Raw genomic sequence first — 22368 nt, forward strand, 5'->3', positions numbered from 1 at the left:
GGTTACTTAAAATAGAGACGTGGGAAATAACGTGGTTTAAAAAATAAAGAAATATTAAATCCATGGACTCCTACTCTCCTTCTACCTTTAAGGCCCACTTCATTTCTTTTTGAAATACAGAAAAGAAGTGATGGTGGTCCAGATAATTCAGACTAACCCTCCCACCAAGGACTACTAAAACAAAATAGACAATGTATTCCTCAAAACATCTGCTTGGAGACATCTGGTGGGTTAATAAGAGTGAAAACTATCAGGGGTAGACACAACAGGGAGGTGATTCTAAGCTTTGGGGTCCTTGTGCCCTAAGGTCCTTTGCTTTTGACAGCAACTTAAGTCCAGAGTAAGTATCACCTCGCACACATTTAGACAACTGTTATCAAAACAAAAACAAAAAACAGAAAATAGCAAGTGTTGGCAAAGATGTAGTGAAATTAAAATACCTGTGCATTGCTGGTAGGAATGTAAAATGGTGCGACCACTATGGAAAACATTATGGCAGTTTCTCAAAAAATTAAACAATGACCATATGACCCAGCACTTCCACTTCTGGGTATATAACCAAAAGAATTGAAAGCAAGGACTCAAACAGATTTTAAACACTCATGTTCATAGCAGCATTATTCACAATCACAAAAAGGTGGGAGCAACCCAAGCATCCATCAAGAGATGAATAGATTTTTTTTAATGTGGTATATACACACCATGGAATAGTACTCAGCCTTAAAAAGGGAGGAAATGCTACACATGCTACAACATGGATGAACCTTGACAACACTGTGCTATGTGGAATAAACCAGCAGCAAGAAACAAATAACTGTCTGCTTGTATTTGTATGAGGGCATCTAGAGTAGACAAATTCTTAGGGAGTAGGAAGGGTGATTGCCAAGCAGGGGTTGGGGAGGAAGGATGGGGAATTGTTAACTGGATACACATATAGCGTCTTCAGTGTGGTAAGATGAAAAGACTTCTGGAGATTAATTGCAGAACAATGTAAATGTACTTTACTGTACACTTTAAAATGACTAAAATGGTAAACTTCCTGTTAACAGAGATTTTACCGCAATTTTTAAAACTTTTAATGGTTAAGACAGTAAATTGTGCATTGCACCACAATTTTTGAAAGAAAAACAAAAATTTAAAAAGACAAACCATGCAAAAACTACCAAAAGAAAGTAGGCATTATGGCAAAAAAGCATGACTGGAAGTAAAGAGGGATGCTTCATAATGATGGTATGCTTCATTCACCAAGAAGACATAAGAGTTCTGAATTTGTGTGTGCCTAATACACATAGCCTCAAAATATAGAAAGCAAAACCATGGACAGAATTGCAAGAAGGTAGAGACAAATCTACAAATATAATGGAAGATGCATATATCAGTAACTGTTAAAACGAGCAGATGGAGAGCTAGTAAGAAATAGATCTGAACAACTGGATAAGCAGACCTTACCTAATAGATATATAGAGAATACTGCAGCCACAACTGCAGATCACAAATTCTTCTCCAGTCTACATGGAATGTTTATGAAAATGCTGGGCCATATAACAAGTCTCAACAAATTCAAATGCTCTAAATCATACAGAGTACATTCTCAGACAGTGATGCAATTAAGATAGAAAACAAGAAAAAAAGTAAGAAAATATCTACATATTTCAAAATTCTTTTTTTTTGTGGTATGCGTGCCTCTCACTGTTGGGGCCTCTCCCGTTGTGGAGCACAGGCTCTGGACGCGCAGGCTCAGCCGCCATGACTCATGGGCCCAGCCGCTCCGCGGCATGTGGGATCTTCCCAGACCTGAGCACGAACCCGTGTCCCCTGCATCGGCAGGCGGACGTTCAACCACTGCGCCATCAGGGAAGCCCAAGAGATGGTTATTATGTAGTCATTAAGAACAATGAGTTTGGGAATTCCCTGGTGGTCCAGTGGTTAGAACTCTGGCGCTTTCACTGCTGAGGTCCGGGTTCAGCCCCAGTTTGGGGAACTAAGATCCCGCAAGGTGCTCGCAGCGGGCCAGAAAAAAACCAATGAGGCAATGAGGTCAATCCGTAAGTACAGACATGGAAAGATGCCTACAGTACATTAGGAAAAAAGGCAACATGCAGATCAATAAGAGTAATATCCCAATTAGGTTAAATACCCAAATAAAGCAAAACAGAAATCCTGAATGTGTTTATATATGTATAGGAAAATCTGGAAGGCTGCAAACTGATTGTTAATAATGGAGTTACCTTTCATAGTGTTGGATTATCACTTTTTTTTTCTCATCGTACGCGGGCCTCTCACTGTTGTGGCCTCTCCCGTTGCAGAGCAAAGGCTCCAGATGCGCAGGCTCAGCGGCCATGGGTCACGGGCCGAGCCGCTCCGTGGCACGTGGGATCTTCCCAGACCTCGGCACGAACCGGTGTCCCCTGCATTGGCAGGCAGACTCTCAACCACTGTGCCACCAGGGAAGACCAGATTATCACTTTTTAAATTATGCACTTCTTTGTATTTTTTTTTGTCAAAGACATGTATTACTTATATAATTTTTAAATTTTGTTTATTTATTTAATTTATTTTTTGCTGTGTTGGGTCTTTGCTGCTGGGCGTGGGCTTTCTCTAGTTGCAGCAAGCGGGAGCTACTCTTCATTGTGGTGCGTGAACTTCTCATTGTGGTGGCTTCTCTTGTTGCGGAGCACAGGCTCTAGGCACGTAGGCTTCAGTCGTTGTGGCATGTGGGCTCAGTAGTTGTGGCGCACGGGCTTAGTTGCTCTGCGGCATGCCTGATCTTCCCGGACAAGAGCTCAAACACGTGTCCCCTGCATTGGCAGGTGGATTCTTAACCATTGCGCCACCAGGGAAGTCCGTATAAATTTTTTAAATAGGTAAAAAACATGAATAACCAAAGCAGCACTGTAATATTAGAATTGACTTGAACAGTTAGAGGTGCTTAAATACAATTTTGTTACTTTCCTTTTATTTTTGTGACCTTAAGGTTAAAGTATGTTATTGAAATGCCATGTAGATGAAGATTTTTCAAATGGATGAAAACGTAGTAGTATTTCCATAGCCAGTTTTTCCATATTTTAAGTTTTCTTTTTATTTATTTTTAAATTTGTTTCCCATGTTTTAATTTTGTATGAAGTTATTTTTAAGAACAATTCCATTTTCTACAATAATCAAGGATATAACTCCATTGGTCCAAAAGTAAATAGGTGAAGATTAGTATTTTTCACTTATAGGCAGGATATCTAATTTATTTTACTGTGACATCAATTTTTTAAAAAATACCAAAAGAAGGGAAGATTGATTAGAGATCTTGCAATAACAACTCTCAATTACGGCTTCCCTGGTGGCGCAGTGGTTGAGAGTCTGCCTGCCGATGCAGGGGACACGGGTTTGTGCCCCAGTCCGGGAAGATCCTACATGCCGTGGAGTGGCTAGGTCCGTGAGCCATGGCCACTGAGCGTGCGCGTCCGGAGCCTGTGCTCCACAACAGGGGAGGCCACAACAGTGAGAGTCCCGTGTACCGAAAAAAAAAAAAACTTGGGAATTCCCCGGTGGTCCAGTGGTTAGGACTCCATGCTCTCACTGCTGCAGGCCTGGGTTCAATCCCTGGTCAGGGAACTAAGATCCCACAAGCCACATTGTGCAGCCAAAAATTTAAAATTAAAAAAAATGTTAAAAAAATATCCATCTTGCTGGAATATTTTCAGAATTCAAATAATGACAACTATTGTGATTTGATTTCCATTTTAGAAAGTTAGCTCTTTAAATCAACTCACAGTGTAGAGTGAATCAGAAAGGGAGGAGATTAATGAGACCAGTTAAGAGGTTGTAGTTTTAGCAAAGAATGAAAACTACCTGAACTAGGATAGCAGCATTAAAAAATAAGGATGTTGCAGATTCAAAAGTTGTGGGCAGTGTGAGTTGAGGGAAGGGGAGAAGTTAGGGCAGAGCACATGGAGAAGCAGCCCCTGGGGGAAGCTACCACTTAAATGGGATCCTCTGCACGGGTTTTGTCTGCAGGTTGGTTTGTGCCCAGGCCCCAGTGTAACCAGACCGGTTGGTCACAAGTACCCCAGTATCTACTGCCTTGGAGCCTGTATTCATCTCCCCAGGCTGCCGTAACAAAATACCACAGGCTGGGTGGCTTAAACAACACATACTCACTTCTCACAGTTCTGGAGGCTGAGAACTCCAAGATCAAGGTGCCGGCAGACTAGGTTGCTGGTGAAGGCCCTCTTCCTGGCTTGCAATGACTGCCTTCTTACTGTGTCCTCACATGACAGAAAGAGGCTGGGAGTTCCCTGGTTGCCTAGTGGTTAGGATTCCCGGCTTTCACTACCGTGGCCCGGGTTCAGTCCCTGGTTGGGGAACTGAGATCCTGCAAGCCTCACGGTGTGGCCAAAAAGAAAAAAAAAGAGAGAGAGACTGATATCTCTATTTCTGTTCTTATAAAGCCACTAATCCTATCTGGAGGGGCCCACCCTTATGACCCTATCTAACCCTAATTATCTCTCAAAAGCCCCATCTCCAAATATAGTCACATTGGAAGTTGGGCTTCAAGGTATGAATGGGGGAGGGGGACATGTGTCCATAGCACAATGTAAAGTCCATGGAAGGAGTCGGACTCTTTTCTGAGTGAGTGTGTGTGTGTGTATTAGATTGGATTTTTTGCCTTTTGTCTGCTATCTTCTTTCCTTTTTCCTTCCTTTATAATTGTACTACAACTCTTTTTGTTTTGGGCATTCAGTTTGGCAATATTTAGTAAATTTTCAGCTGTGGCCCAGCTATTTCACTTCTCTGAGTGTCCATGTAAAGGAAAAACATACTCCTGTGTGTTTCCTCTGCTCTCAGTATTCTACTAAAATGCTGATTCACTTTTTAAAAATTAATTAATTAATTAATTAATTAATTTTTTAAATTTTATTTTTGGCTGCATTGGGTCATCATTAGCTATGCGCCAACTTTCTCTAGTTGTGGCGAGCATGGGCTACTCTTCATTGTGGTGCACAGACTTCTTGCAGTGGCTTCTCTTGTTGTGGAGAATGGGCTCTAGGTGCACAGGCTTCAGTAATTGTGGCATGTGGGCTCAGTAGTTGTGGTGCACTGGCTTCGTTGCTCCATGGCATGTAGGATCTTCCCAGACCAGGGCTCAAACCCGTGTCCCCTACATTGGCAGGCAGTTTTTTATTTATTTTATTATATTTATTTATTTATTTATTTATTTATTACGGTACGCAGGCCTCTCACTGTTGTGGCCTCTCCGATCGTGGCGCACAGGCTCTGGACATGCAGGCTCAGTGGCCATGGCTCACGGGCCCAGTCGCTCTGCGGCATGTGGGATCTTCCCGCACTGGGGCAGGAACCTGTGTCCCCTGCATTGGCAGGTAGATTCCCAACCACTGCGACACCAGCGAAACCCTGGCAGGTGGTTTTTAACCACTGTGCCACCAGGGAAGTCCCTGATTCACTTCTTTTTCCCAATTCACTTTTAATTAATTAATTTATTTATTTATTTTTGGCTGCATTGGGTCTTTGTTGTTGCATGCCGCTTTCTCTAGTTATGGTGAGCAGGGGCTACTCTTCGTTGCAGTGCACAGGCTTCTCACTGTGGTGGCTTCTCTTGTTGCAGAGCACGGGCTCCAGACACGCGGGCTTCAGTAGTTGTGGCACACGGGCTTGGTAGTTGCGGCCTATGGGCTCTAGATCACAGGCTCAGTACTTGTATCACACAGGCTTAGCTGCTCCACGGCATGTGGGATCTTCCCAGACCAGGTTTCAAACTCATGTCCCCTGCATTGGCAGGCAGATTCTTAACCAATGGGCCACCAGGGAAGTCCCTCCTGACTCACTTTTGACACTAGATGTGTGTGGGTTTTCCACACATCAGGCAGGAATTGTTAAATAAATTATAGTGTATCTATACTATAAACTGGTATTCAGCCAAAACTAAAGTAGAGCTGTATCCACTGAGGTGCAAATATATCTATGACCACATCATTTACCAAAAAAAACAAGTTCCTATATAAAATGTAGAGTCTGGTTTTATTTCTTTATTTTATTTTTTTAATATTTATTTATTTATTTGGTTGCACTGGGTCTTAGTTTCCGCAGGCAGTCTCCTTAGTTATGGCTCACTGGCTCCTTAGTTGTGGCATGTGAACTATTAATTGTGGCTGTAGAAAGAGAATCAGTAGGGCTTTGCATCTGCCCTGGGGTGCACCGAGGTTGCGAGCCCAGGTGACTGATGGGGGTGCCGGGCGTGGGCTGGGGGACAGGCGGTGTTTGTATTAGATCCATCAAGCTGGAACTAACCCTCCATCCCAGAGGAGAAGCCCAGCAGGTACGGGGGCCTCCGCTGGTTTTGTGTTCTCTCCCTTCAGAAGAAGAGCTGTTTTCCTGCGTACCACAAAAAAAAAAAAAGGAGAGCTGTTTCTAATCCTGGGGAAACCTGGGGTGTTCCGGTGTCACAGCTGTTCGGTGACCTGTGTCACCTGAGCTGCAGTATTTGTGTGGCTCCAGCAGCTGCTGGGCCTCGGGCAGGATGTACTTGCACCTCCCCACGGGAGACAGCCACTCCGGGTCAGGGGTGCACAGAAGTGATGAGAGGAGAGACCAGCCCTCCCTCTGCATGTCGCCTCCTGCCGCCCTTCCCAGACCCCCTTTCCTCCTCCCCGCCCGTGGCCCCTGCCCTGTCCCTTCCCCTCTAACATGTTTGACTGGCGCTTACTTTTTTCCCACCCAGGAATGTGGCATCACCCCAGAAAGTGAGAACCTGACCTTGTCATCGAAAGGAGCTGTTGACCAGTCGTCCTGCACAGGGACGCCTCTCTCCTCCACAATTTCCTCCCCAGAAGGTACATGATGGTGGGTGGGAACAACTGCAGGTCCTTCCCCATCAGCCGAGTCCATAGTGCTTCAAATATTTCCTCCCGGATGGACTAGGGAGCAGCAAATTAATACCTAAGCGGCAGACAAAATAGGGCCCGGCTTGAGAGGAAGTGAGACTCGCTCCCTTGCAATGAGAGGGCAGTCTAGCGGCTGAGCTGGGGGAGAAGCAGGTATCTCACTCCCAGTCCTGCTGTCATAAGTATTTCTTTAACATTATGACAGGGAAAAGCAAATCCCTCATCCCTGAGGTTGAGTTTGGAGCTCTAAAGCATAAAGGAGCCAAACCTTGGAAAACCTTCCATGTGAACCCTATTTGATGAGGGCAAGGCCAGGCCGCTGGTGTCCTAACTGCCCGGGTGCAGCGAGAGAGCTCTGCTCCCAGTCCATTCACAGCAGCCGGGCCTGACCTCCGTGTCCTTCCTCCAACTCCTGTCTCCAAAGACCCTGCCAGCAGCAGTCTGGCCCAGTCGGTCATGTCCATGGTGTCCTCCCAGATCAGCACCGACACCGTCTCTTCCATGTCCGGGCAGTACGTGGTTTCCGCCTGACATTCCATATGCGGTTTTCACCTGACATGCCATACGCAGTAGATGTATGTTTCTTCCTCTCCCTTTCACCGAGGAAAGAAAACCGGGTGGGGAGCTTGAAAAAATAACATCTAAAACTGTCCCCTTCCCATCTTACACGACTGTAGGTTTCTGGTCAGCCCCTTAAAACATCCTCAGAATAGCAAATTAAGTCTCAAAGAAAATAAATCATAATTTTGCGAACAATGCGATTCTTTGATTTGAGGTGCAAAATTACGGGACCAAAGAGCTTTAATTGCCATTTTATGTATTAGTCATTTCGCAGAGCCTTGTGGTCATAAACACACCCCACATGCACCGACAGACTCAGGCCGGAGCCCGGGGTCACTTCCCCCGTGGCTCTCCTATCTCTTCCAGCCTGGCTTAGCTCTGCTCTGGGACCGGGTCTGCATGTCCGAATCCCACAGACCTCCCCAGGGTCTGATTTCCCAGGAATGAAGGCTGGAAAGGGGCCAGTTAAGGAAACAGAGCAGAACAGAGCGAGAACACAAGCGTACCCACACAGTTTCCTTTATTGTCCACTCTACCCACTTAATTATTGTCTTTTTTTAACATATGATTTGATGTTTTTTGTCTCCATCCTTAAGATTTTTATTTTAAGGACAGCAAAGCAGAGAAAGACACAGCGAGGTCCTCTCTAACTGCCTTAACTCCGTTACAGGCCAGAGGACATTCGCATTTCTAGGTATGGAGTGTGACAATAACAATGACTTTGACATCGCCAGCATGAAAGCACTGGACAATAAGCTGTGCTCTGCGGTCTGCTTACCCGGTGAGTGGCAGTCTGCTGAACATGAACTTGGTGGGAGACGCTCCCCTGCTCGCACCCCTACTCTCACCTTGGGACACCCATCTCCTGCCCTGCAGTTCCTGCAAGAAGGCCTGGGCTTTGCTAAGGTGCTGGGAGCCAGTTGCTGAAAGGAAGTGAGGCGGCCTCGGGAGAGTCCTTGGGCAAAGAGCGACTCTGCTCTAAGCGAAACTATTTGGGCATGGAGAAAGGCGCAAAAATACCTCCAAAGCCTTCCGATTTGACCTGACCGTGTCCCCTCCATCATGATCTTGCAGATCCCATGGCAGGGGGCCTGGTCTTGTTTCCATCAACAGGCAGTTTAAGGCAGACACGGCCTCTGTGATAAGGTCTTGGAAAGAGAGCCTGAGCCCTTGAAAAGGGAACCTGTAGCCCCTCAGAGGACAGTGTTTAGTTAGGATCAGAGAGGAATTTCAAAGCCAGCATTTTAGAGACTAGCTCTGTGACCCAGTGAGCCCTGGGCTACCACCAGTTGTCTTGTGCTCCCTAGATTTGGATCCCAAAGGAACGGTCAGGGGTCGAGGGTGACTCTTCTCCCTGGAGCCCTAACTCTATAAATTCAATCAGGGTCATCAACGTGCCCCTTATTCCTTCTCATGACACTAAACTGAATCCGGGATGAGTTCTCAGGAGGAGCCCACCTGTCAGTCACACTCTGGGCACTGATGTCCCTCTGCTCCGTGCTCACGAAGGGCTTCACCAACCATGGCTCTAAAGCCACGTCTTGCCCGGTGGACTAGGTCGAAATTGCCCCTCCTGGGTTCACGGCAGAGACTGCCTTCATGTTGCATGGTTTGTAATCACTTAAACATGCCCTGGACATGCTTAAGCTTCAGGACAGCCACGTGCCATCGTGGGTCGAGTGCTTTACTCCCTTGGCAACGTGGCTACAGGTGCTGGAGGGACACAAACTCCTGTGGTTGCCACTCTCCATCAGCTTGCAAAAGACCCAGGTCCTCACCCCTCTGGCCCCATGCAGGCTTGTGGTGGAGGAAGCCGTAATCCCCAGAGACACCTCCAACGGCCTTCCCAGAGGCTCGCCAGCCTTTCCACTTAGCGTTGACCCAGCCAGGCCTGGGCCAGAGAGGCTGAGCTCCAGGGTACACTTCACTTCCTGCCTTCCCTCTCTTTAACTGGCTTCTGTCTGTCCATTTGTTTCTCATGTCTTTTTGCTAAATGTACGTCTGTCTGTCCAGTTTGTTCATTTTGAAACTCATTTAGGTTATCCAGACTTCATGTGAAAGTTCATGTTCAACCACTCCCAACCCCAAGCTTGCTGGGCGCGCGCACATCCGAGGGGCCCTCGCTGAGGCTTCCATTCCTAACTGGCAAGAGCCTGTATTTAATATGCTGAAATTTTCCAGGAAAAAAAAATATTTGTGAGACTAGATTAATCCCTGTTCCACAAAAGCGGGGATGCTTCTGTGGCAAAGGTTACGGGCACGATTTGTTTTGGTCACTAGTTGGGGAAGATGCCATCTCTGCCCTCACTCCGCCCTGAGTCTGTGGCAGCCGTGCCGGCCAGCCGCTCACTGGGCTTCAAGAGAGGAATCTAGGCTCCTGCCTCCCCACAGTGGCTCCCCACCAACCCCCGTGTTTGGCAGAGAGAGCTCCTGGGAATTGTCTCAGCCACCCATGCTGGTGGAAACTGACCCCAGGCCTTGTGCTTCCTCCTCTCCCTAACTCCTTCCGGCCAACCTGCTGGTGGATGTTTATTCCACTCTGGGATTGTGGCAGGGGAGCGAGACCTGGAAGGAAAACAATGCCTGGGCTTCTTTACGGTGATCTCGGGAGCCAGCCATTCTCAGATTAAACTGGCTTCACCGTTCAGGCCAGACATGAAACCGAATGACAGTGGCGGCTGCCAGAGGAGAGAGGTGAGGGTCGCATCGTAGCCTCACCCCGAGGTCTCAAGGGCTCTTACGGGAGAAGGAAAGTGCATCTGCTCTCTTGGTAAAATGTTTCTCGGGTTCTGCTGTTAGCGTCACACTGGTAGTAAAGAGCTGGGGAACTCTCTGGAAGCATCTGTCGGGTTAATGTCGGGTTAATGACAGGAGCATCCACTGTGGTAGGTCCCGTGGAATCAACAGACTTCACCACGCTCAGCTGTAAGTTCAAAGTTCCATCCTATGACTGAGGTGCCTCAGGCTGGCTTGGCAGTCAGGGCAGCGTCTCAGGCACTTGGTCCCCCTCTCCACGCCGTTTCCCTCCCCACACGGATGCCACTCCCCTCACGGAGCGCCCACAAGGAGGGAGCCCGGGGAGCATCCCATGGTCCACCCTCCCCAGGCCCACAGGTGCTCTGCCACTCCTGGCCGCAACGATGGCTCAGATTCCCATCCTTGCTGCTCTCATCACCCTTGTGGGAGTGATGCTGAGAAAGCACCTGTGTCATTCCAGCACCTCTTCCCCTAAGAAGCCTCTGGGTCTTCTTTGGCCCCAAGACCAATGCGGTGGGGGAGGGCGATGGTATGTTCTGAGATTGTTCTGCAAGGTTCTCAAAGGGAGGAAATCTGAGTTGACCAATGTAGGTGGTGAGCCGATTAGAATCGCGAGGCCGTGCTAGGTAGACGGGCCTCCAAGGAATCTGATGGAGTATCACACAGGCGGCAGGATAGTGGCCAGTGGACCAGTGACAATTCTGTGAAAAGGCTCTGGGGAGTGTGATGGGAAAAAGCAAAGATAATTTGAGTTTATTAGTGGAAATACAAATGTTTTTGTTTTGTTTTGTTTTGTTTTTTGTGGTACGTGGGCCTCTCACTGTTGTGGCCTCTCCCGTTGCAGAGCACAGGCTCCGGACGCGCCGGCTCAGCGGCCATGGCTCATGGGCCAAGCCGCTCCACAGCATGTGGGATCTTCCCGGACCGGGGCACGAACCCATGTCCCCTGCATCGGCAGGCGGACTCTCAACCAAGGGTAAGCTGTGACAAAGCGAAAGAGAGGCATGGACATATATACACTACCAAACGTAAGGTAGGTAGATAGTGGGAATCAGCCGCAAAGCACAGGGAGATCAGCTCGGTGCTTTGTGACCGCCTGGAGGGGTGGGATGGGGAGGGTGGGAGGGAGGGAGATGAATGAGGGAAGGGATGTGGGAACAGATGTATATGTATGACTGATTCACTTTGTTATAAAGCAGAAACAAATAAAAAATAATAAAAATAAAAATAAAAACAATAAATACTTGGGAAGAAAAAAAAAAACTTTGACTCAAGACAAGCTGGACATGGAGGAGTGAGAGAGGGCCAGGGGTAGAGGGAAAGACATGTTTCTGGGTGGGAGCTGGTGTACCATCCCCCGGGCACAGCTCCTGCGCAGAGGCCTGATAAGGAGCCCTCACCTGCACCCACCCCCTTCAACCAGAGAACTTCCAACTGCAGCTCCTCAGTACCTGAAGAGCAGGAAAGCTGGTGACTGGAGGGAGGCTGGGGGACGGGAGGAGGAAGGACCACAGTCCAGCGTTAGTCCGTCACTTAAAGGCTGGTGAAATTAATGGGGCAAATGACCCCAGTAAAAGAATTTGGCAAGTCCACGGCTTTCCTGGGTTTCACCCACCGGCTCTGTTTCCTCGGCTATCTGGAAAGAAGGGAGAGCACTTCCGAAGAAGCCTCTGGAATGTCAGCTTCTGGGAATCTTGCTGAGGACGGGGCGGGGAGGGAGCGCTTACCGGGAAACACTGGATTACCCTAGCCGCCTTGGGGTGTCTGCGACCGGGGCTGCGGTTTCTGCGGACCTGAGCGGCAGGTGGCATCGGAGAGTCAGACCTGCTTGCGGGCACCAAGACGACACTCGGTCGGTAGGCAGGGACAGGCCGCAGAAACGTGAGCAAGTGCCACTCGCAGCCCAGAGGAGAGGAAAGGAAAGCCCCAAGCATGCACCCAGCCCTGGCCCCCGCGCCACGGGCTGCGTCCCAGGAGCCGTCGCCACCTCTGAGCAGCCCAGATGGGAAGGGGGTGGGGCGGAGTACGGATCCTGCGGCAAACTGCTCGCCGAGGGCCCCGGGGCCTCTGCGGGAGCGCCGAGCCGCGCGCCTCTCCGAGCCCTGCGCGGGGCCCTCGGGCGGGAATGCGCGGAGCCGGGACGCGGTGGCGGGTATGGGGCTGGGTCGCGCGCGGGAGAGGGCGGCAGGAGGGAGTTGGAAGAGAGTTACTGCGTGAGAGAGCGGTTAAGAGCCCGCGGTCTCTTTGGAGACGCCCTGGCCAACGGCAGAAGCGGAAGCTGTTTATATGGGCGGGGCGTCGCCTCGGCAGCAGGAGACGCCTTGCGAGTGGCTACTGAGTGCCGGTCCCCGGCCGCTGGCTTTCAGAGAGGCGCCGTCGGGCGTGAGTGGCGACGAGGATTGCTGGCTGGGCCCTCGAGCTGGGAGCAGAGAGCCGCGGTGAGGGTGGGCGGTGGGAGGAATTTCTTTGAGAACCTTCCTTTGGCCCGGGCTGCGCTCTGAGCCACGTAAGGGACGGGGAGGGCTGCAGGCCTTGGGAAGGGAGGGCGTCAGTAGCAGCCCGCTCTCCCATTTGTCCCCGACGGAAGTGGTGGGCCCGGGGACTGACATCAGAGGCGTTTGGGGGACACTCACTTCCCGCCCCCTTATAACTCTCTGTATTGTTTCCTTCCTTCCCCTTGATCCCCATCCTAATATCCCTTTTCAAAGATCGGACGACCTCCCCCGCCCCCCGACCCGTCGTACTGCCCTCCTGGACTCTCTCGCCCCATTTCCATTGGTTGTGGACGGAGAGAGGGGTGTTAATTCCCCGCTTTGAGGGAGAAAGGGGTGGCCTCGCATGCCCCTACACTATTCCCTCGTTTGGCTAATTGTCTCCTCTAAAAGATCAAAGAGGAAAAGAGCGAGGCGAACCCCGTGTGGGTCGGACCCCCGGGCACACCTTCTGTTTCCCAGACCTCGGCAGTAAAAGATCCTCCCCAGCTGCAGGAAGGATTTTAGTAAGAGCCTCCCCCCTCGCACACACTCTCCCCTCGGGGGTGGGGAAAGAGGGCTCAGTCCCCGCTCTGGTCCCCGCAGGCACCACATTCAGTTTGGAGGAGGCTACCCCCGGATCGCGGGATGGAAGCCCGCTTCCGGGAGGCTGCGTAACTGAAGCCGCGGGAGTCAGCGGGCCAGAGAGCTCGGCGGCCACCCTCGGCTCGGCTCGTGGATGTTGACAGCCCCCTCGGAGAGTCCCCGCAGATATGGCGGAGAGCTGGCTACCCGTCTCGGGAGCAGGGGCAGAGGAGGATGCCGGACCGGAAGGCGGCCTGGAGGAGTCCAACGCCCTGAATGACAGCCTGACCATCCTGCAGTGGCTGCAGGAATTCTCCCTTCTCAACGCCAAGGTCCCCGCCCTGCCTTCGGGGGACACCGACCCCCACGGCTACCACGAGCTGTCAGGCTCGGCCGAGCCGGGGTCTCCCCTGGTGGCGGACCGCGCCTGCCTGGGGCAGCCGCACACGCCTGGCAAGCCCACGTACTCCTGCACGCCGCGGAGCCCCCCCTCGGGGCTGCAGGCCTCGCCTACCGACGACGTGGACTACGCCACCAACCCGCACGTGAAGCCGCCCTACTCTTATGCCACGCTCATCTGCATGGCCATGCAGGCCAGCAAGGCCACCAAGATCACCCTGTCGGCCATCTACAAGTGGATCACGGACAACTTCTGCTACTTCCGCCACGCTGATCCCACCTGGCAGGTAGGGGAGGCACTCCCTCCCTCCCTCCCCATGCCCGCACGGACTGGACTCACATCCCAGATCCGCAGGCCAAGTAGGCGCGGTACGGCCAGGGCCCCGAGAGAGGAAGGCCGTCGAGGAAGGACCTCAAGGGAGCCCAGTGCTTGGACTGCTGCCCCTTTGACTTCAGAGACGGAGGAGGGAGGATGTTCAGAGGGCTGTAGGGGTGCCGACATAGAGGTTCAAGTGGAAAGAACTTGTCACTCATCCGGCAGGCTCAGCCCAAAGACCAGGGCTGAACTGTGCGTGGACACAGCCCCCCAGGGTAGGTTGATGGACTGAGGGACACATTTTTGTCCCAAGTCCTGGAATTCCTAGACACTACCCTCCTCGAGGTCAGTTTGTCAGGGCCTGACTGGAGGCAGAGCATCGTTCCTGCCAGGCTCTGCATCCTGCCTGCTTTCAGTTGGCTGGAGGGGTTCTGGGAGGGGAGAGAGGCGTGCTGCGGGGTGTGAAGGCCATCTGTGTCCCAGTGGAAGGGCTACGGGGCCTTCCGAAAGCTGCTGTGCCAGCCCCCACCCCAAGCCCTCCCTAGTTTCCTGCCTACACTCGTCCCCCTCTTCTCATCAACCTCCCTGGGGGGACAATTACCTCAGCCACGTGCTTTCCACAGGGGCTCTTTCCTCCCACACTGGCTTCATGTTCCAAGTCTCCGGAACCTGGCACAGAGCTGCCAAGGGGCCCAGGCCACCATGTAAACATCCCAGTCTTGCCAGGGGGCACTACTCACCTGCTGGCCCCACCCACCAGGCCCCAGACCCCTGTGCCCCAGCGTGGTTTGGACTGTGCACCCAGGCGTGAACAAGGCAAGATGGTCATTCAGGCTGGGCACAAACTGCCCTGAGCATCTTCGACCATCAGGATCAGGGGCTACTTGGGCACAGAGACCCTGAAGATGCACAGATCCTTCCCTGTGGCACAGGTCACAGGATCACAGTTCCTGTGATCCCAGCTATTCCACGTTTGCTTGGGCCCTGACCCTGGGGCAGGTACCATTTGTAACCTTGGTGAGAAAGCAGAGACCCTCCACCACCCCCCACCCTACCCCAAGCCTGAGAGGCCCCAGGAATGAGCGCTATGCTCTTGGCTGTGTAATAATCAACTGAGGCCTCAGAGCCTGGGGTGGGAGGAGGGGGACATGGTGGGTGAGGGTCCAGGCCAGCAGCCGGCTCTAGAAACAAGGAAAGTCATCAGATCCTCCCACTCTTCATCCCCCCACCCCCCCACATACACCCTCACACCCACTCAATCATTTCACAAACAGAGCAGGCCAGCCAGGCCCAGGCAGAGGGAGATGGCTGTCCAGGCCCTGGGGGAGCCAAGGTCTTTGACCAGAGGCCGCAAGCGGTGGGGTAAGGGAGGGAGGGCAGGACAGGGTGGCATTGAGAGCCACCCTGCAGCTCAGGGCTCGGATGACTGAGCAGGCAGATATCCTGGCAAAAGGGAACAAAAGCCCCCGACAGCACTCCCAGCGCCTGGTGCCCCGTGCCTGGTACCCCAGAGCCTCCCGGTCGGAGCAGCGCCTCTTTCTCCCCTGCCCCCATCAGAGAGAAGGTGGTGGTGGGACTGGCAGTGGCGTTAGGAACCCCCCATCACAGAACCCACCCACTCTCCCAGCTGTCTTCCTTCTCTCCTACCTCCCTGTGTCCAGAACTCCATCCACCACAACCTGTCCCTGAACAAGGGCTTCATCAAGGTGCCTCGGGAGAAGGACGAGCCAGGCAAGGGGGGCTTCTGGTGCATCGACCCCCAGGACGCCGAGCGGCTGCTGAGTGGGGCCTTGAAGAAGCGGCGGCTGCCCCCAGTCCACATCCACCCGGCCTTTGCCGGCCAGGCCGCGCCGGAGACCAGCGCCGCCCCATGGGCCAGACCACTGACCGTGAGCACGGAGGCCCAGCAGCTGCTGCGGGAGTTTGAGGAGGCCACTGGGGAGGCGGGCTGGGGTGCAGGCGAGGGCAGGCTGGGGCATAAGCGTCAACAGCTGTTGCCCAAGCAGGAGGCCAAGGTCCCGCGGCCCTCCAGCCCCCTGCTGCTGACGCAGGAGGAGCAGGGTGTGCTGGAAACTCTCAAGGGCAACTTTGACTGGGAGGCCATCTTGGACGCTGGCACGCTGGACGGGGAGCTGGGCACGCTGGAGACCTCGGAGCTGATCCCGCCGCTGAGCCCTGCCTCACACGGTGACGTGGACCTCCCCATCCACAGCCACCACATCGAGTGCCCTGTTACCTGGGGGCCTCCAGTGGAGCAGGCTACCGACAGCCTGGACTTTGATGAGACCTTCCTGGCCACATCCTTCCTGCAGCACCCCTGGGACGAAAGCACCCGTAGCTCCCTGCCCCCCGAGCCCCTCTTTGAGGCCGGGGATGCCACACTGGGCTCTGACCTGCATGACTGGGCCAGCCTGGGCGCCTTCTTGTAAGAAGCCAGGCCCTGCCCCACCTCCAGACAGCACTGAAGTCTGGGCCCAGACTGCCCCCCTCCCCACCAGTGCAGGCCCATGGACACCCTACTGCCCAGGCAGGGGCTGGGCCAGGTCACCCCACCAGGCCACACGACCCCCAGCCCAGGCCATCCTCAGATTCTAGTCCAGCAGGCTGAGAATTGGGGCCCAGGACCAAAATTGTTGCCTCCGCTCCCCAGCCCCCCATACACACAGTGTTTCATTGATCCACTTCTTCGCTGCCCCAGAGACACGCTAAGGGCCCTGCACTATGAGAGCTGCAGCTTGGAGGGGCCCTGGCCAAGCTGGAAACATCAGTACAGGGCCCGCCCCAGAACACCTTAGCTTCGAAGCTTCTCTCTCTCCTTCTCTCCTCCCCAGGTCTCTATCCAGAGAAAGCTCCCAGGTACAAGAAATACTGATTAGGTGACTACAAATTAACACCCAAGAGGCCTCTCCTGGCAGTCTGTGAGTAGGAGCTAGGTGGAGGGGGGAAGAGAGAGGAGACAGAAACGAGGCCGGGGTGCTGGGTGGAACCAGGAGATTTTCTAAGGCCTCTGGGATCTTCTGGCTTCATCCCTAGAGATGGGGCAGACGGTATGTGTCTCTAATCTTTGAGCCCAACTTGAGGCTGAGAGCAGCGGGGAGTTGGGGATCTGGGGGTTAGGGGCTTGGGCAGCCAAGCTGCAGAGGGAAAGGGGACAGACAGACTAATGTAGTGAGTGTAGCTACAGCTGAGGCTTAACTGGAATGGACGCAGTGCTTGCTAGAACCACTGGGACCAGGAAGGGGGGATGGCCCCGTGCCCTTGCTTGCACTCCTGCGGGGGAGTGTCTTGCTCCACCATAAACCCCCTGGGCTGCATCCCACATCCACTCTCCTAACCCATCGGGCAATTTAACCTTTTTCATAGAAAGTTATTTACAATAAAATCATTTTTAAAAATAAAGTTTTAAAAAAATCTCAAAATGGACCTGCTTGCAACTTTCTCTGGGGAAAAGCATGGGCCAGTTTTGGGGAGGCCACGGCCCAAGGGGGAACGGCTGGGAGGAAGATGGGGGTCACCAAAGGCCTGCAGAGTGTCCCCTGATGCACTCCTCATGATCTCTGGGTCCCCAGAGAGAAAGGGGCTGAGAGGCGGCCCTCGGGGGTCACCTGCAGACAGGGCCTCGGCACGTCTAGATGTGCAATGGGGAGACTGTACCCACAGGCCCGAGGAGCAGGTGGCAAAGGAGGCACAGCCCCCTCCCTGGCCCTGGGGACTCACTCACAAAGGCCGTTCTTGCCCAGGGCTCAGCTCACGTTCCCCACATTGCCCAAGTTGAGGGCCTGCCCAGACTCACCTGCGGTCCTCGCCTGGGCCTGTCTCCAGCTCCTCCCTCCCTTGGTCCCTTCCTGAAGGGACAGGGTGTGAGGTCAGAGGGCCCCAGCCCCTGGGGCCCCACTTGCCACCCTGGGGTTCATTCACCCCGCCCAGGGCCTTCCCTCCAATGCAGATTGGGGCTGAGGGAGGCCATCAGGGCAGACGGAAGACGGGGTGCCTAGACCCTACAGCTCCAGCCTGTGAGGAATCAACGTAGCAGAGTTCTGATGGGGAAACTGAGGCACAGCAAATATGTGACACTCAGCAGGCACCTTTCAACCACCTCACCCCAGCTTTGCCTGGAACCCATCTCTCCCCCGAGCCCGCACCTGGCCCCGCCAGCACGCCCTTGTGGTGCACAGCCCCTTCCCCCAGCACTCACGTGCATGTGCGCACAGACGCACACACACACACACACACAAACGGGCACTGTCCTACACAATCCTGCCCAGCCTCCACGGTCCCCTTTCTCCTGAAGCCCCTTTCTTTCCTTTCACTCGAGGCTGGCTCCAGGACAACATGGCATTCCCCCGCCAACTTGCTGCTTTCCCTTGCTAATTATTCCAAATATTTCAGAAGGGTGCACACACTGCAGGGCCAGCCGGGTTGGGGCCTTACAGAGCTCAGGAGGCAGCCCATCCCCTTCCCACCGCTTGCTGAGGAGGCTGCCCCAACCTCCCTCTGAGACTCCCTTCACCCCCTAAGCAACGACTCCCTCCCTCTCCCCACCACCCTCCAGCCTTCCTCCCCACGCTCCCCAGCACTGGGGGAACATGGGGGCTCCAGCCTCTCCACTGGTCCCCAGGCTCAGCATCCAGCCCCCGCCAAAAGGGGTACACCCTGGATTGACAGGTGGGGCCGGTCACTGTCCCCCCTCCTCACCCTCTGCCTGGACCCATGCTGGGGGAAGAGGGGCAAGGTCAGGGGCTGGCAGAACTGCCTGCCAGGTAAGGAAAGGCTGAAGAAGCTTCTGGCTGCCAGGAAGAATCACCAGGAGCTCCTGAAAATCCCTATGCTTGGGACTAGCATCTCTGGGGCTGGGACCCAAACACTGGCACTTTTAAGGGTCCATGGATGCTGCCAACGAGCAGCCAAAGCTAAGAGGGGGCTCTGAAGTGGCCAGAACACAGGGCTTCACACACCCTTTCAGCAGGCAGCGTTTGGGGGTTGGTGGTGGAGGGGGCGGGAAGCGTGAGTGCATCCTGTCCCTCCTATTCATCCCTGCCCGGGCCCTTGGCTGGGTGGCTTTTTCAAAAAACGTTCAGTGAGTCCGTATTTATTTAGAGATTCAATGTAATCCCAGTCAATATATATTTTGCGCCCTTAACAGTAAGTTGCAGACAGGCTGCCCCATTAGCACTAGATACTTTAGTGTGTGTTTCCTTAGAACAAGGACACGCCTCCATAATCCCAGTACCACCATCACAATCAGGAAATGAACACTGACCTGGTAATCCCATGTAACCGCAGACCCCCTTCACGTCTTGCAGATCACCCCAGTAATGCTCCTCTCCATTCCAGCATCCCAATCCAGGACCCCATGTTGCACTGAGTTGTCCTTTCTCTTTTGCCCTGTGTGGCTTTGAGCCCATGACTCAAGCTCTCTGGGCAGGTTTCGCATTTCCTTTGATCTCCACTTTTGAGGTGAGAAGCCCTTCAGCCACTTCACCCTCAGGTGTGGTACAGTCCCTTCCCAAAGCAAGAAGCCAGCTTTCTGTCTCCTCACTTTCCACCTCTTCCCTATCCTCCCTCCCCCATGTATCGCCAGCCAGGAAAGGGATGAGGGGCAATGTTCAAGAACTCAGTCTTTGGGGACCCTCCCCGTCTGCCCACGGGACAGGCCACCCCCAGCTCCAGTGACGGGAAGGCCCCTGGGATGGGATTCCATGCTGGCCTGAAGCAAATGCGCCAGGCCTCCTGAAGAGCTGAGCTGAGGGCAGGAAACACTCTTCTCCCCGCCTCTGCCCCCCTCAACATACCGGGAACCCAGACTTGCAGAAGGAATCAGGTGAGCTGGAGGGCAGGAAAGAAGGCCTGTGAGGGTGGGTGGGAGGAGATGGTCAGGAGTCAGGCGAGCTTCCATCCCCGGGCTGAGGCCCAAAGGTTAACAGGTGTATTTGGACTCCTGGCAGGCGGGAGTGGGCTGGCCCTGCGGGGCAGGCCTGGGCCTGTCAGGGGTGGGGCTGTGGAGAGGGGCTGCATTACCAATGGGGTGGGAGAGGAGCCCCAGGTCCTGCTGACATTCTTGTGTCATGAAGAGGAAAACACAGGTGACAAGGGAGGGGAGGCACTTGGACAGGGGAGGGCGCTTTGTGAGGCCACCCAGGCTGGGCCTGCGCTGGCCAGTGTGAGCCAAGGAGGTGCATGGAAGCCTTGGGGGGTCACCTTCCTCCTGGGGCACGTGTGTCCAGCCCACTCTGAGGCTCCCAGGTGGGACAGGTCAGAGCCACCGTGACTGGCATGCTGGGCCTGAGCTTTCCCTGTGAGTGCAGGAGCTGGGAGGAAGCAGCTGAAGGGTTGGTTCCCCCAGAAGGCAGCCAGGCTGAGCGGCAGGGGAGGGGAGGCGGGGTACACATTAACCAAGGCGGGAGACAGGGCCGCAGGTCTCGTTGCTGCCCCCGACTCCAGCTCCCAGCAGAGCCCTGTCACCCAGATGCTGATCTGAGGGCAGGACAGCAGCCAGGGTCCGAGCCCCAGACCCCTTCCTCCTTGAAGGAAGCAGCTCGCTGAGCTCCCAGGAAAGCAAGAGCTCCAGGAACTGGGGAGCGCAGGCTGCTTGCACACATCCCACCCTACCCACGGCCCCCAAGACCCTTTGAAGCCACAGTGGATTGCCGGCAGCCCTCCCAGGGCTGCTATTCGCCCAGGGAATTAAGCTGAGGCTGAGAGGCTGCCAACTGGTCTCCGCCCTTCACCCAGCCACCCCCCTTCTGTCAGGGGCTCTGCCCCCTTGCCCAGACCACCCTGCACCCCGCTCCTGCCTCACTCTGCGTACCAAGCCCTATCCCCAGCCCTAGCGGCATCCCAGTTCCCTCCAACTTGCTTAAAGTGAACTGTGGGCGGGGGTGCTGGGAGGGGCAGGGTGGCCTGCAGACGCCGCCTCTGAGAGTTTCAGCCTCAGAAGCCCATGAGTCTGCAGACCCCTGTGGGCAGATAACCTGCCGCATTCCTACGTTTGCTACATCCAGCACAGGGCCCGGCGTTTTAAGTATTGAATGAATGAATGAGCTGCTGAGCAGATCGTCAAAAGGTGGAAAAACAGCCAAGTCTCCTTGGAAAAATGTGACCGCAGACAGTAAACACTAAGGAGTTCTCGGTCACTGGGCCCCGGGTGCTTCCTGATGCCCCCAGGGGTACAGAGCATTCAGCCAGGGGGGCCTCTGAGGAAACCCCACCCTGCCCTGTCCTGGAAACTATTAAGAGGCCACGCTTGCTGACTCTGTGGGCTTGTGTGAGGTAATAAAGGAGGGAGTAGGGCCCTGAGTGCCAGCTGAAGCTTGAGTGGGGCGTGTGGCTGGTGTGAGCCAGGGGAGGGCGGAGGGAGTGGGATCCGGGACAAGAGGGAAGGGGTGGAGGGCAGCGGGCGAGGCCTGGCCTTTCTCATTCTCAGCTGCTCCTTTTTGGTCCCCAGCTGCCCTGGAGCCTAGGCCCTGGGGATAAGGATCACAGAGGCCCGAGATGCAGGGTTGGTGCGGTGAAACCAGCATTCAACCCCTTCACACGCATATCTTTTATTACCCCACCCAAGCCCACAGGGTCAGCAAATGGCCTTTGACATGTTTGCACCCGACAACAAGGTCACCAGGTAAGAGCTGTGCCCAGCTCAGCTTTCCCTGCTGGGCTCACCCCACTGTACACCAGGACAGGCCCTCGGGCCACTGAGCTCGACAGCTGTGGAGCCCAGAAACTCAGGGTCCAAGCTGGGGCTGGGAGCTCTGTGAGGGGCCCGAGAGTCCCTGGTGCCTCCTGTTTGGCTAAAGAGGAAGCCTGGCCTGATGGAGATGGCCCAGGAGGCTGGGCCCAGAGTTGGCACTGTGCCACAGGGGCGGGTGGGCTTGGGCCTACAGTTCAAGGCCAGTTTTGGAGAGAAGGGTGGGGGGGCCAGGTGTGGTGGGCGGACCTCACAGGGGGCTGGGGCTCAACCCCCAGCCACATTCCCTGGCTCAATTTCATGTGTGGGTTCTATTACAAGGGGGATTAAGGGTCTCCCAGGCAAAGAGGAAGAGAAACAGCAACTAGGCCCAACGACCTCCATGCAGGGAGAAGTGGGTCACAAAGAGAAGGCAAACCCCACCCTGGCCCCCCACCCAAATGCTCAGCTCTAAGGCCCTGCCCCCCTTGGGTCCAGGAAGCTTTATCTGAAGGACAAGTCGCCTTCCAGACTCCTGTATGAAGATGACCCGTGGTGACCTCCAAGGGGACTTGGGAAGAGACAGGTATAAGTGACAACCAAAGATGTGGCTACAAAATGAAAATGAATCGCACCTGGAGAAATGGAGGACCGTGTGAAGGAGTGGAGAGTGACAGACATGTGTTGAATTCACAGGGAATGAATAACCATATGAAATAGTAA

General features: G+C 54.0%; 2 protein-coding genes across 2 annotated transcripts in view; one reads left to right on the forward strand and one right to left on the reverse strand.

Moving 5' to 3' along the window:
* The window catches only part of LOC307067901 (RAD52 motif-containing protein 1-like), a gene marked incomplete at both ends in the record, with an annotated part of 661371 nt that overhangs the window by 32025 nt on the left and 606978 nt on the right, over positions 1-22368 (reverse strand). The window lies entirely within an intron of this gene.
* LOC307068462 (forkhead box protein J1-like) lies at positions 13456-16411 on the forward strand (the record flags this gene model as incomplete). The annotated part of the gene is made up of 2 exons (XM_079726333.1): positions 13456-13953; positions 15644-16411. 2 exons carry the CDS (start codon positions 13456-13458, stop codon positions 16409-16411), a joined length of 1266 nt encoding a protein of 421 aa, XP_079582459.1.

Source organism: Hyperoodon ampullatus (genome assembly GCF_949752795.1).
Source record: "Hyperoodon ampullatus genome assembly, chromosome: 19".
Taxonomy (NCBI): domain Eukaryota; kingdom Metazoa; phylum Chordata; class Mammalia; order Artiodactyla; family Ziphiidae; genus Hyperoodon; species Hyperoodon ampullatus.